Source organism: Xiphias gladius, chromosome 15 (genome assembly GCF_016859285.1).
Source record: "Xiphias gladius isolate SHS-SW01 ecotype Sanya breed wild chromosome 15, ASM1685928v1, whole genome shotgun sequence".
Lineage (NCBI taxonomy): Eukaryota > Metazoa > Chordata > Actinopteri > Istiophoriformes > Xiphiidae > Xiphias > Xiphias gladius.
The window spans coordinates 23331428-23346313 of record NC_053414.1 but is presented as its reverse complement, the minus strand read 5'-3'; the positions used below and the strand labels follow the sequence as shown (position 1 = coordinate 23346313).

At 40.4% G+C, this 14886-nt stretch overlaps 1 protein-coding gene and 1 pseudogene across 1 annotated transcript; one reads left to right on the top strand and one right to left on the bottom strand.

The window, feature by feature from the left end:
- Positions 1 to 113: 113 nt before the first annotated feature.
- Positions 114 to 6155, bottom strand: LOC120799814 (annotated as a pseudogene).
- Positions 6156 to 8376: 2221 nt separating this feature from the next.
- Positions 8377 to 14094, top strand: mvb12a (multivesicular body subunit 12A). The gene is made up of 10 exons (XM_040146298.1): positions 8377 to 8502; positions 9854 to 9943; positions 11245 to 11328; positions 11474 to 11573; positions 11717 to 11846; positions 12021 to 12161; positions 12416 to 12525; positions 12630 to 12688; positions 12864 to 12929; positions 13058 to 14094. The coding sequence occupies exons 1-10, from the start codon at positions 8383 to 8385 to the stop codon at positions 13142 to 13144; spliced, it is 987 nt and encodes a 328-aa protein (XP_040002232.1). The 5' UTR covers positions 8377 to 8382; the 3' UTR covers positions 13145 to 14094.
- The last annotated feature ends 792 nt before the right edge of the window (positions 14095 to 14886 follow it).

The following is a 14886-nucleotide window of genomic DNA, read 5'->3' as shown; positions in this document are numbered from 1 at the left end:
GCAAACCCTGGAGCGTAGGATCATGACAACCTCACATGTGCTCCGCTTTAACGGCATCTGGATAGCGCTGAATTGGCAGGGGATGATTTCCACCATTCGCTCAGTGTCCTTCAGAGAGGGGTCGTGTACGGGACTGTTCCCTCAGCAGGTTCTTCACGTGGCCAGTGAATTCACTGCGTGCCTGTATGCGAGGAGGGATGAGTAGGTCAGGTACGACGGTGAGAGAGAGGAACAAAGAAAGAATTCAATCAAACTCACACATTAGATGTTGATGAGCCATTCACTGCACTTCTGACCAAAACCCCTGTTGGGATCCTTTATTTTGCTTCTCTGGCATCCCAAAACAAAAAAATACATATTCAGAAAAAACATTTCTGGTGCTCAGTTCTGAGTGGTTCTGTCACATGGTAGGTTGTTGTAAAATAACAAATCTATGACATGATGAGTGAAATATCAAGTATCACTTCATGACAGAGTAATACTTCATTGTCATATGTAATTATTTTGTGATTATTACAATCAACCACCTGGTATTTTTTAGTATTATGATGTGTAACAGTAGCTTTGCTGAAAACGCATGTTGTAAAGTCCCTGTAAAACTGCTTGTGATTATTTTTGCTGAAATGTCAAACCTGTTGCAGATCTGTTGTATCTGAGCGAGCTTCTCTCTGTAGTCTGCGTGTTCCAAGTTCCCATCATCAGGAGATCCTCCACCCGCCACTACAACAGCTGCTGCTGCTGCAGAGGCCCCACCCGTCTCTGGATCCGCAACCCCCTCTGCATGATGTTAGTCAAGCTAACATCATGTTGTCGCATGATCTGAAAGTCTGGAGGGTCCTCTTCTTGGACGCCCCGGATACTCGGGCTGTGGACATGCATAGAAACTGTCATGGCCTCATCAGGTGTGATTGAATCTTTTTTTTTTTTTTTTTAAGGGGCCTTATCTGGCAACGTAAAAATGTTTGGATATACGACTTGGGTCATCAAGAGATCAAGTTTTATATGCTGAAAATTTCTACACCCTGTAATCAATAGCACTGGGAAGAGACTGAAAATCAAGAACAGAGACATTAAAAGAGGAAAAGATCTGAGAAAAATGGGAAGCCTTTGTATAACATGTTTACACGCTATTCCAGAATTCCTGGCTCAGCTCCGAACTAGAAAAACAGGATGCACACTGCATGAGGAGAAGGTTGAACTACATAACATCTGGAAACGCTACGCACAAAACCCACTGGCATTCAGTCAAGCTTTTAAGATGTTTCCAAACATTGTAATTCCTGTTGATAAGTAGTCTGTTCCAGTGTGTCAAATTTAATGGATTAATAGATAGTTTTACATAATTAGTTTTTATGTCACTTTCTTTAATTTGATTGAATAGACGTTCATTACAATTTGAAGGACAAATATTCATTGATTCTTGCAGTTTACCTAATCTGAGATAAAGAAATGAAAGAATCTCAGAAAACAAAATGTTGCTAGAGAAACATGAGTTTTATAGGCTTTTTTCCTATAAATAAAACATTTTGCAAAGCATTTTTCACTCTGCATACTACAGCATGCAGCAAAATTTGTTGTACTTTTCGTGCAGCAACTGTGCACAAACTGAGGGATTTGATGACTGAGAAAATGTAAAGAAAACCAAGTCGAGGAAAGAAAGGTTGTTGAACGATACAACTTGATATGTGTGAGAAACTAGGTCAAAAAGGATTTTTAATTATTAGGTATGCTGTGTTATTATTGATTTTTCTAATAAGTCTAAGAAATCCAAGGATTTTATTGTAGGACTGTTGTATTGGATGTTCAACTAGGTGTACCTAATAAACTGGCAACTGATTGTGTAAGAAAACAGTCAGGGCAAGAAAGAGAGGACCGTCACATAGTGGATGAGATGGAAAGAATAACTGATATTTGAAGGAGGTGAGGTCCTATTAATGTTAATTAATCCATAATTAGTGCAGTGTTTGGGCCAGCCTCCAAAACTAACCACTGACAGACACTGGACATACATTCATACATACACTCACACAGTTTGTGAAGTTGGGGGGTGGCAAACTGTCCCCCAATGCTTGTAGTGAAGGCCAAAAGGACTCCAAAGTCTGGAGATTATCAACTGTCCGTGAAACACAACCATTACAGCCTCTACCTCTAAGTCATCCAATTCAATCTGTCTCTTCCTCACCATATTTTTCTCAGTCTCTCTTTTCTTTTTGTTTCTTTTCCCATCTGCACCTCCCATGTTTGCAGCTGTCTGTCTGCTGCACATTTGATCTGCCAGTTAGCCTACAAAAAAACAAAAAGTGTAACCATCGGACAGTGCCAGGCTAGCTGTTTCCCCCTGTTTCCAGTCTTTATGCTAAGCTAAGCTAACTGGCTGCTGGCTCCAAACAGAGGTGAGAGTGGTATAAACTTTCATTTAAGTCTCTGCCAGAAAGCCAATAAGTGCATTTTCCAAAATGTTGAACTATTTCTTTGAAAACACAAAGAAGCCCCACACTTGGACCAACATGCTAACATGTTCCTTCATTGCCACGAACAAGGCCACCGTAGTTTATTTTGAGTCAATCCCACATACACCGTCCTGTTGCCATAAATACTCACTTGAGCACCAAATGTCAACAACAAACGCCCTGTTCACTTCTGTTTGAGTAACTTTTGGAAAAGCCTACGGTGTCCAGCCTTTTTAAAAAAAAATCTAACTATATATTTCTGATCCATTTCTAAAGATTTAGATCTTCAGTAGGAGCAAATGGACTTGGCGCTGTGTCCCACAGGCAGGATAGGGAGGTCAGAAAGTACTGAGAGATGGACTGACTGTTGGTTTTGAGCTTTTCATGGGATTTGCTAGCAGTAAGAAAAATATAGAAAAACACCATCTTTATTCTTTAATGATCTTCACAATTCTGTAAATTCAGGCTGTGAGCATGTGAAAAAGCTGAATGGCAGCCAGTAGGGAACTGTCTTTCCCTCCTGCTGCCGACCTCAGGCTTCCCTGTTTCAAGGTAAGTGATTGAAATGAGGTAATAATGAAGTTCTGTGTAGCTCACGCGTCTCTGTGCATTTTGTGGAAGGAGCACTCCACTCAAGAGAGAAGTAAAGACGATCTCCTTCCTGATGAAACACACGTTTTGGCCCTTTACTGTATATTCAAAATCAAAATGTGCGTCAGTGGGTTGGGACTGAATGAGGATAACTAAGTCAGGATCTAATATTCAGATAGTCTTAGTTATAAATCTTTGTACCTTCCTGATACTGCTCAGTTTATTCGTGTAATTCACAAGAAATTAGAGCTACTTCAACCTTAAATCATCTTAGCTTCCTAATGTCAATCACCCCAGATTAGACGATCCTGTTGCTCCCATGAATTTCTCGGTCAAAAGCGTCTCTTGTTATGACGCTCCTCCAGCTTCTAGCCTCAGTGTTTCTAGCCTTTTTACCACCTGAGCATTTGGAGAAGGTCATCACCAAAAATTACCCAGGCAGCCAGCGGAGGAGGAGTTTTAGAAAGATACCATCACAAACTGAAGGCGCAGGAATGCGACACACTGAGCACAAGAGCCAGAGAGGGAGAAAGAGACACAATGCATTAATAACAAGTAGCAATAGATGAATAAAGGCTGGGAAAATGTAGCCGGACTAACATAAAATCTGCCTATCTGTCTCCAGTCTCCCTCTCAGTCTCTGTCACAGGTGTGTCATCATAAGACTCACTATCCCAGATATAATTGCCAATGAATTACATCTTCATATAACATGAAATTAATTTTATTTCCCCTTGAAAACCTTTATCCTTATATTCACAATTTGACCTAGTATGACATTCCTGAAAGCCTGAAACAACAAGTTCAACAAAATGTAGAGGAAGTAAACTTTGGGGTTACTCTCAACTACAATCATGAATGTACTGAAGATTAAAAATGCTTTTTCTTCACTGGCTTATGGGAAAAAATAAAAAATAAATAAATCTTTTTTTAAAAAGGTGACAAATGGAAAACTGACCTGTTTTTTTTGGGGTTTTTTTTGATGTCACACAGGACACTGAAGCGGGCGGGCTTCATTCTGTGCTAGTTTAAAGCGTGTTTCCTGTTATGGAAATGAAAGGCAGAGAAACAGAGAGTGAATTGCAAACCGTTATTTGGTAGATTTTACAGTCAACATGTTTCACCCAACAGCGAAGTATTGTATAGACACGTAGTGAGTCAGTGCTGAGCTGAGTGTGTAACCAGAACCTGTTTAAGGCTCTGACTGTGAACAGGTCTGAGCACATAGCTGTATAATTCAAATGAGGTCACTCACCTTGGTGAGGAAAGAGAAAATGAAAGAAGAGAAGAGCGGAGGAGAACATATTCTGGGTTTGGGGCAAAGAATCACTATTATGATATACTGTGAATCTCAAGGTGCCTGTCCCTGATAGGGATATTCTGAGGTTGGTATAATGACACTTTCTGTTGACTTACTGAATCAGAGGTGTTTGCCTCTGTGCCTTCCATTTGCACTTTCAAGTGTCGTGTTTTCTGGCAGTTTTTCCACTTTACAGCTGTTGAAGTTGAAATCTTGGCACATGCTCATGTTGATGTGTGTGAATGTGCGCACTAAAAATGCTAATATGCTAAGCACACTTTGGCACACAGTATTTTTTCTCAGGTGTCTCCTGTAATCTCTAAAGCCGAAGGTGCTTCGTAACGTAGCAGATGAACCTAAAAGAGGTTAGATTCCAGCTTTGTAGACAAACAAACACAAAAAATTATAAATGATCAAGGAAGCTAGCAGAAGAGGTATTTTAGAAAAATTTAAAATAAGTCACATAGTTGATCAGCTGAAAAATCGCAAGCGACTACTTTGATAATGGATTTATGGTTCAAGTCCCTTTTCAAGCAAAAATACCCAAAATGACCGTTTTCAGCCTCTCAAATATGAAGGTTGTCTGCTTTTCTCTGTTTCATATCAAAGTACTGCATATCTACTGAATGTCTAACTAGATGGCCAGACAAAACAAGACATTTGAAGACATCACCTTGGATTGTGAGAAACTGGAAGGGACATTTTTCACTGTTCTCTGGCACTTTTTAGATTAAAAGATTCAAATATCCAATCTGCTTGTCCATCTTTACTTTGTGTACGTGAATTTCCAGTTTTAGTCCTGCATTGTCCTCCTCGGTTGCACATATATTGTGTAAATGATTGCCTTTGATACAATACAAATCATGGTATCGTCTACTAATATTATCGTGATACTGTAGCATCGTATATATTGTTTCCAAGCTGCAAAATGGACGTCTTCCTTTGTGATACTATCAGTGACAAATCACAGAGGAAGCAGTTTACACAGGTCTGTAATTTACAGGCTGGTACACCTGTGCAATAAAACACAGAGCTCTACAATGACCCATGTCCCTCCTGGTCTTTGTCAGCATTCAACATTAGAGGCACGCTGGCACATCAATCAGAGGTGGCTCACAACCTCACAGCATTCCATTAGCCCAGTAGGCAGTCGTGAAGACGACAAGAAGGCTTTCACAGAGGTCATCAGGATACTGTTTGTGTGTTTTTTCACGCGTATGTGTACGTCAACCCACCAGACAAACTACACTTTTGCATTGGAAAATCTACACAGTTTATAGGCTGACATAAATATTTATGGCGTAGGCATCAGACCAACGTGGGGTTTTAAAACAAAAATTGCATGGTGAGTTTTCCCAAAATATAACTGCTTTTGCTCACATTAGTAGCTGTTAATTGCTCATGGAAAATCCCCAACTGTCAGGGCTGGCTCGGCTCTGTATTCAGGCCTGTGGTTGTGGTAAAGTTGGTAATGGTTAGTGGCCTACAGCTGGAGAAGGGGCGCAAAACTTCCAGGAGTTTTAGGATCGGGGATTTGTAATTAAAGGGGATAATGTGTGTGTAAGAGGGATACTATGATGACATGATTCTTCTTCTATCAGGCTCTGGTCTTGTGCCTCTGTTATTACTTGGCCTTGGGCTCATCCAGACTCTCATCTGTGATGTGCCATGATGTGCTGGAGGATGTCACCAATTGGCTGCTGCGACCGGCCGAGGTTTTAGTGCTTCCTTATGTCGTCAGGATCCTCTGCATTCTCCTGAGTTAGTCCAGTATGGCCCGACATCAGGCGGGCCTGGTCCTCCATGTCTCCAATGTGGTTCTTATCCTAGTGTAGAAGTAGAGATGAGAGGACGGGGACTACAGAGGGGGTTCCTTCTCCAACTTTCAGCACTTAAATTACTCGGACGTTCTCCATCCGTCTGGTTCGGTCCCAGTCAGACACTGCCAGCTTTTTTTGTTTGTTTGTTTGTTTGTTTTTAAGGCCCCCCCAGTTTTCTTTCCCCACACGGCCCTGGGGTTGCTGCTCCACTCGTCCCCGCGAAATACCACGGAGCAGCGTCCACCGTCAAGGTACACAACGTGGATAAAGGCACCTTCCGCTCAAACACTTCCAACTAATACACACTAAAAGGCTCAAAGGCACACGTTTAACTACTGTATTTATTTTTGATAACAGACAATGATTTTTATTGTTGCACAATTTTTAAAAAAATTTTTTCCCCCACAATTATTTACTTATTTATTTACATTTATTTTACATTAAGTGCCCAGTCCGCGTCTGGATTCCCTGCCTTTATTTCTATTTGGCAAAAATGTTACATTAGCACCACAACATCCATCAGTTCACATAAACTGCTTATTTGGATACGTGGTCGCCTAACGGGTGTGTCCCATCACACAGTGGTCGAGAGGCGAGTATAGTCTGGACAGCTCACCCATCCATCACCCACTATATATCTGCCCTAATCCACTAGCCCTCTCATCTCTCTAGTAAAAATGTTACGTGGTAAAAAACAAAAAAAACAAAACACTGCTACGTTTAGATCAGAGACTTTAGAAGACAAGGAGGTGTGACTGGGGAGCCAGAGACTTGTATTGCACCTCTGCAGCAAAATGACCCTTATACCCGTGTCAAGCCACCCAGATTGAGACGGCCACCGAAATACAGAGGCTGTTAGTAGTGTTAGTATTTCTATTCTGAAATCAACACAGATTGAATTCCGGTGTTGTTCTGGCTGTTTGTGGTTGTCTTGACGCGGCTCTCCATCAGTATGTTGATGGGCTTTAAAACCGCTGGGAGGCCGTCATTTCGCCGTGGACACAACGTTGTTGTCTTCATTGTTGTCTATAATGACAAGGACCTCTGTGCGCCTATGGCTGCTCCAATCAAGTATCTTCTTCTCTGTTTCACACACACAACATTAAAGTTGATGCAGCCGAGTGTCTGCGTCTGCTGGAGTGTGTGTATTGTCTGTAGCTATTAAAGGGCCGTATTCCTAATGAAGTATTGAACTGAAGTCTTTATATGGAGCAGGCCTGGTTATGAGGCGGCCTCCATGTTGCATGGGGAGCATTATAAACAAAGATAAAGAGTGGCTTCTTATTTTGGGGGTATTTAGATATTTTTCCAATGGGTTATTTACATTATTTTGTGCTAATTTACTACTCACAACAGATGATACTTTCACCTTGGGAAGAATAAGAAGACCATGACACCATAAAAAAGTGTCCTCAATTAAAGAGTCCCTCTCTGGATTTGACCCAACTGCTGCCATTTTATATTAATACAATTTTGTGTCCAGCCACAAAGAGTTCACATTAGAACAGCACTTTAAAGGACAAGGCTGGCACTATTATGTATTTTTGTTACTGTCAACAAGTCCCATGAAAAGACCAAAACCTTCAGTCCATTTCTTTCAGTCTTATCCTCCCTGTCCATGGCACTCAACTCAACGCCTGCTGATTTTAGCTTGACACTTTCATTTTTAGGCCAAAAGTTACTTCAGGAGTAAACAGTGCATTTGTTGGGGACTATTTTCAGCTGTGGGTGAATACGCATTTGTGCTCTAGTGAGTATTATCGATTATTTAAAACAGCGGGTAGAGTGTATCGGGAATTGAAGTGAAAAAAAAAAAAAATCATTGTGAAAAAGGAATATGTCACGCAGTCCACCTCAGTCTGCCCTAAATGGGACTTGATCCTTCTCGCAGCGTCCCTCTGTCCACACCAAAGCCTGCACCGCAGTGGCCTTTATGTTTGTAAACGAGCTCAAACAGGCAAAATGTCTGTCTCTTCCTCTGTTACTCGAGTACATTTACAACACAAATTGTTGAGAAAGGCCAGAATACATATAAGAGTTCGTGTACGAACTATTTTAAACCAAAGAAGCATGTTTAATGGCATCTGTGAAAATGCAAAACACACGGCGTTGGCGTTTGTTGTCAAAGAACCGTAATGCTGCCATCTTGCGTTCAGACTTGAGTTGGCATTTAATGACGTCTCACGTCTTGCCCCGTGGCGCGACGGGAGTTGGAGTCACAATGGCTGCAGAACTTCCGGCTTTGACGAGGAAGACCAAGAAACTTCGGCTGATAACTAAAAAGTTGTTTGCTTGCCAAACCCCAACAGTTCGAGGAGAAAGAACTGAATACAGACACAAAGTAAGTGTGTATTTTTTACGATTTTATTCGTTGACTCATGAAACAAAAGGAATTAAGCTCATTTTAAACAAGAAACAGGGAAGTTTTGTCAATGGAACAATCGCTACTATTGTAAAGTAAGCTCGGTTTGTCATTTAAATATATGGAATATGACTCCAAACCATTCTTCATTTATACTCGTTTTTTTTAAATTATGAATACCTAACTGAATTTTGGAAAATGTAAAAGATGCTGAGTTGCTGGTAAAGCAATTAAATTGTCAACATTCAGACAGGATTGATTTACCTGTATCTGGCTGGTATTGATTTCCCACTCTGATATCAAAATAGATGTTCATACAATAACAATAAGTGTCACATAATTAACTATGGGCGAGTCCATGAAGAAAGGCATTTCTCAAACATCTCCCCTCACTTCACATTCTACACTAAATAGGTTTAATCCATTAGCGTCTTGCATTAGAAATATTTCTTCATTCGGAATTATACTTTTACATCACTGATTTTTGCTTTATCCTGATTTTAAGTTATCTATTTACTGAAAACTGAAAACAGTTGTCAGACTCTAGGCATATGATAACTGATAACATTTCAAACATTTTGCGAAGGGGAAATATTTCATTTGTGGAGCTGGCCACGGGTAGAAATCCCTTTATTTTGTAGGAGTCACAAACCAAAAATGCTCAGGGTCGCCGCTGTAGTGATGGTTTGCACCTGGTATTTTAATAATAGACCAAGAGGCAATATAAGTTTGTCTATTAGCTATACAATTTGAATAGGAATTTTTCCATGATTTTTATGTCAATGTAACGCAGTACTGTGATTTGTGAGGTATGTAATCTGGATTTGCCAAAAGCAGAAGCAGCACTGACTGCCACTTCCTTGCAGAACTAACTTGCTGATGTAGCTAGGGATTAATTCTTGCTATGAATAGTTCTTCTGTCCTTGAACGTATCGTGATAATGCGACTGTTGGGACTGAATTGGATCCCTCTGTCCCAGACAATGTAGCCTTGGGATAACGTGAATTCTTAGACCACAACAACTTGGATAGCCATGATGCCATTAGGTTGGACAGAGAGCACAATCCTGCACACACACACAAAAAGTTTAAGATAATGAAAAACTGCTGCCACAATGGTGTCATTTCTAGACATGAATGGAGGTATTAGGTATTCAAATGCTTTTATTGGCTTGACTACAACATTACCGAAAACTCCTCAGGCAGTGGGAAGACTAACAAGATTTATTATGCATTCAAGTTTGTGTCAACCATTAAAAACACATATCTGAATTTCTGTTCTCTTTTCATTCTAACTTCCTGATATACATTTCTTTTCTTTGCTTCCTCAGATGTCCTTGATGGAGCGTGTGGGAGTCCGGCCAATTACAGCAGTGGCGTGGACCTCCAACACCGGCACCTGCCCCAAAGACTTCACCATGGTACGAACAGACATGTCGATTAAAGGTTTATATAGCTGTCCATATACAATAGTTCACTGGTGCCACAGGAATAACAATGTTAAACCATTAAGATGGCTACCAAATAAATAAGAAGAGTTGTATGAGAATTACAATAAATCTTCCTTTCATTGCTTTAGTAACTGACGAGCTGAAAGACCCACTCCCCACACTCTTCTCTGCTGTCTTCTGAGGCCTAAGCCAATCTTTGCTTAAACATAAAGTGCTAAAATTAAAAAAACAAAAAGGAAAAAGGAAAAAAAAAACCCTCACAGATCACCAGAGGGGCTACAACAGGGATGGTATGATCTGTGTCCTCAGCCTCAGCAAGTATGGGGGCGGCTGTATTTGTAGATTGGCTTCATTGAGTTGTAAACAATTAATAGATTCTTTCTGAAGGCTAAGGGAAAGAGTGTTGCAATGGTTTCGTCGGCTTGTAACAAAGGTGTATGCAGTGTTTTGCAAACAGAGAAAAAGGTCTGACATTTGCACTTTATGATTAAAATTATGGTAAATGAGATTTTATGTATCCATAATGCAACCTCACGGTGGAAGGAAAAGTGGAAACACACACTGCGAAACATGTCATTTGACCAGCCATGTTATTTCAGTCTTCCTAGTTATAGGCAGAGGTTGCTTACAATACACAGTCCTATGTGTCAGCAAGGTCCAATACTAAGAAAATGGTGCAAACTCTGACTTCAGAGTTCAATCAGGTGTTGGCAGCTTTAAGTAGGACAGTTTGAGTATTTTGATGAGCTTGAAACCTGACCTTTAGAGACAGATTGGTTGTTTAAAAGTGCTGTCAACTGACTGTAAACTACCATCTCTAACGCCCCAGGCAGAAAAAAAAGGATGCCGTGCAGCCATTGAATGCAATAGTCTTATGTTTGTAACTTGAATGTACCCGACTGTATTTCAAACTTGTCTTCAAGTGGACCGAGCACATTTGTTTTTCTTAATAATTGCCTGCTTCTGATAAACAGTGACATACTCCGGAAATGTGCAGTCTCAACCACAGTCTCATTCTGTTGACCAGAATCACATCGACTGCAAGTAGATGGGAGCAGTGCCTGAAGGAGAGTTGTTAAATGAATATGCGAGTTTAACTTGTTTACTTTCACCTTCACTCTTAAACCACCACTGGCATCAACTGCTCTCTTCACGCCTCAGCTTGCCATGTCGCTTGCCTACTTTTAATTTAACGAGACACGTTTACGATGTCAGGTGTGGTAATGTCTAACTGTACCCCTTTATTTCTCCATCTCTCTGCCCCTCTGCAGATCAGCATCACAGAAGACGGAGCGGCAGCGAACTTTACGCGCAGCTTTGCAATAAAGTCTGGGTACTACCTCTGTTACAGCAAGGTAACTTTCATACTTTTAATAACCAATTTAATCGTGTCTTTGCTGTACCACAATACATCGTGTATGTTTGCCACTAGCCCTTTGTTCCCTGCCCTTGCCCCTTCTGTCTTCCATAAATGGACTGCATCTCGCTCTTTCTTTATAGGACTTGACAGGTGGTATGGTTGTGTCAGACATTCAGCTTCTTTCAGACAAGGACGCTATCCCTCATGGTCACTGCTATATAGCGGAGCACCTTGAACCGAGTGAGTGCACATGCAGAGTTGTACACAGACATTCCTAATATTTGAGGCAGGCTTTTGGAAAAGGTCTCTTATTTACTCACTGCTGATTTACTTTGCGTTCTGGTGGATATTTTCTCTCTCTGTGCGTGTGCTTGTGTGTCCAGAGGCCTCTGTTTCGAAGAAGAAACGGGTGTGTGTGCGCATGGTCCCAGTTGGCAGTGTGGACACAGCTGTGTTGGATATCAAACTGACAGCCAAAAGCAAAATGATGTTGCAGCATTACACATATGTGGGGTTGGTAGCATTCAAACATACGTACAATTTGACTTGCACCTGTTTTATCATGGTATTTCTTAAATCCCATCAAATATTCAGAAAGGAGTCATTTAAAGACCATTTCCTTTCAACTGTGCATTCAGTACTTCATTATCCAGTACTTAATTATCATTAAATGTGCCGTTTCCCCAGAGACATCAATGGCTACGTGTTGTGGTGCAGAAAGGGACATTTTTCCAGCCCCATGCCCCAAGCCAAGCCCCGCAGTGTGAGCTTGGACCTCCGCAGACTCTCACTGGAGCAGCCGTCGCCTCCTCTGCCCCTCAGACCCAGGTATAGTACATATAATGTCTAATATAGAGAAGTCCTACAATACATTTTTATAATACACAAAATTGGTGCTTTTATTTAACAGGATATTTTTCAGCTGTTCCTGTATGCAGGTGTTTAAAGCATCATTTTATCTTTCTCTCCATAAAAATATAGGTCAAAACAAGAGAAAATGCAACTTTAGAACCCTAAAACACAGTTTACACCGTGAAAGTCTTTTATTCTTATCAATTATATCTTTCTATCTTTTTCCACAGCAACCCTCCTCCCCCACTGCCACATGGTAAACTGAGTCAGAGACACTCCAGCCTCTATACCAAGGACAACTTGGACAAACCTGCTGACAGCAGCATCCAGGGAATTACAGGTACTCCAAGTCTCTCCCCATACACAGGAACAGTATTATTAATGTATCCCAATTTCTCACTGGATGCAACCCACTCACCTGTAACCTCCCTTCACTCTCTGCAGCTCTAGATGGAGTTCCCTTTAGTCTGCACCCAAAATTTGGTGTCGAGGCAAATGAGGCGGTACGTTTGACATTTCCAACAAGTGATGGAATCCATTGCAAAATGCAGCTGTTACACCCCACACACACACACACACACACACACACACTATCTCTCATTCTGTCCTTTCTCACCTCAAACATCTAATATAAACATGTACTGACATTTCTTTCTCTTTGTCATGTGTCTCCCGTAGACTCCTCAGCTGAACTCTCAATTGAACAGCATTCGTATAAAGTCTCTCAAAGACATTGAAAATGAGGTGGGCTCAGATCTGACCCTTGTTTTCAGTTATATCATTCTTACTTGAAAAGTGAGTGTATATACATTTTTCCTAACAAAGAATTTACTCACTTTGTGTTTTTTTTTTTTTTTCCCCCATTTTCTCAGTATAACTACACTTTTACCGTGGAGGAATCTGCTGCCAAGAGGATCAGACCACCACTGCCAACAGGAGGCGCCTCGTCAGCTCAGTGATCTTTGCAGTTAGACAAAGCAGAAATATCAGATTTTCCTGTTTTGCTCTGTCCAAAGGGGTTTTTTGGGATGACATCTCAAATCATGGTACAGATGAGGGATGATCATGCCTACATTTAAGTTTGTAATATGAAGCTTTAAAGGGCTTTCGGGTGTGAAGAATTTATCATAACGGAGTCATTTGAAAGGTCAACTAAGGGCACTACCATTCTACATGAGACTGACAATCGTTTTGATGGTTTGGCTGTTTGGATGTCATGCCATGCTTTTCCTTTTCACTTGTCCATCATGTTAAGTGTTTAGCCAGAATTAGCATCTTCAAAAATTCAAAGTTTCTGTTTCCCAAAGGAAAAGCCTGTTTGAATGAGATCACACATGTAATCATATTGCCTTAACATGTCTTTAGACTGTTCACCTTCTGTAGGAATGCAGCCTTTAAAGATGTTCCGGGGTTAAAGATATAACCGATCTATGAACCTGTAGAGTATCTGCTGTTAGGAGCTATTCATCTGCAGCGTTATGCCCGTGATCTCTGCTTTTACATATGTAATGTCAACATTTAGAATAATGGTATGTTAAAAATGAAGATGCACTTGCTATTCATTTAAGATGTGTTCTACGTGCTCTGTTGTATGTTACTTGATATCTTGCCACACATCAATAATTGTTCCAGTTATGAACAACTTCTTAAGTGGAGCTGTAATATTCAGTCAGTGCTTCCCTTGTGGCTGATATTCGCTGCAGATGATGTTTAGCTGAAATCAGTAAATACGCTAACATGTGTAGGATATAGTGCATTTCATGTATGAAGGGTAGCCTGCTATCAGGTTTGTATTATTCCAAAAAATGATATATCCTATTTTAAGGTGAAAGGAGGAAGGTTAAATATTTTGCTCTTTGTGTTAGTCACAGTAAAACAAAATGTGGGGAAAAGGGGGAGGGAATCTTTTTTTTTTTTTTTTTTTTGGGTTGTATTTTTTTTTTTTTACTGCTTGGAGGACTAAGGGCCAAATATTTATCTGTCTCATTGTAGAATATATAATATTATTTTCTGTTGTTTTTATGACTGTGTAGCAAACTTTTACTGCATGGGGAAAAAAATTAAAACTCAAGAAAAAATACTTCAGGTGTGTTGGTTTTACGTAAAGTATTATGTTAAGGAACAAACTATTCTGCATTTAGGCACATTTCAGAAGTTAAGACTAAGAAAATCAGAAATACAGCTTGTTATTGTAAACTATGTACAATACAGTAACACGTAGTAGGCAAAGAATAATCTGCTTGTGGAGAAACTGGTGGAACTGAGGTGGACGGACGTCTGTTGTCATTCAGAAATTCCAAGAAAGCTTGTTGATCGATTCATTACCATCCTCACAATAATAATATGCACAATCAGGAGAGGGGACGTCATTTGATGACTTCAGCTATTTCCATGAAAAGAGAGACTCCCTTTGGGCATGACAGGGAAGGTACAATTAAAGGCTGGGCTTGGTTACGTGCTAGTTCTCAGAGTTTATGTATGAGGACAGGAGCATGAAGAGGCCTCTAGTAGGGAGGAGACAAGAGGAATATTTCTGTGTGGTTGAAGAAAGAATTGTTGTTGATCCTGGTAGATGTTGAAGTCTGTGAACTCCAACAGGGCCTGGAGAAATCCACAAAGTAAATGTTTTGTATTAAAATACCATAAATCATCAACTCTCAATTTAAAAAATCCGATTACACCCAGAGTCAACTGAAGGATT

What these genes read in the sequence shown, in the direction of transcription:
- mvb12a (XM_040146298.1), top strand. Translation starts at nt 8,383, where the DNA reads ATGGCTGCAGAACTTCCGGCTTTGACGAGGAAGACCAAGAAACTTCGG. An exon ending in GCCCCAAAGACTTCACCATG is followed by an intron (nt 9,944 to 11,244) that starts GTACGAACAGAC and finishes GCCCCTCTGCAG; the next exon opens with ATCAGCATCACAGAAGACGG. An exon ending in CAGCATTACACATATGTGGG is followed by an intron (nt 11,847 to 12,020) that starts GTTGGTAGCATT and finishes CCGTTTCCCCAG; the next exon opens with AGACATCAATGGCTACGTGT.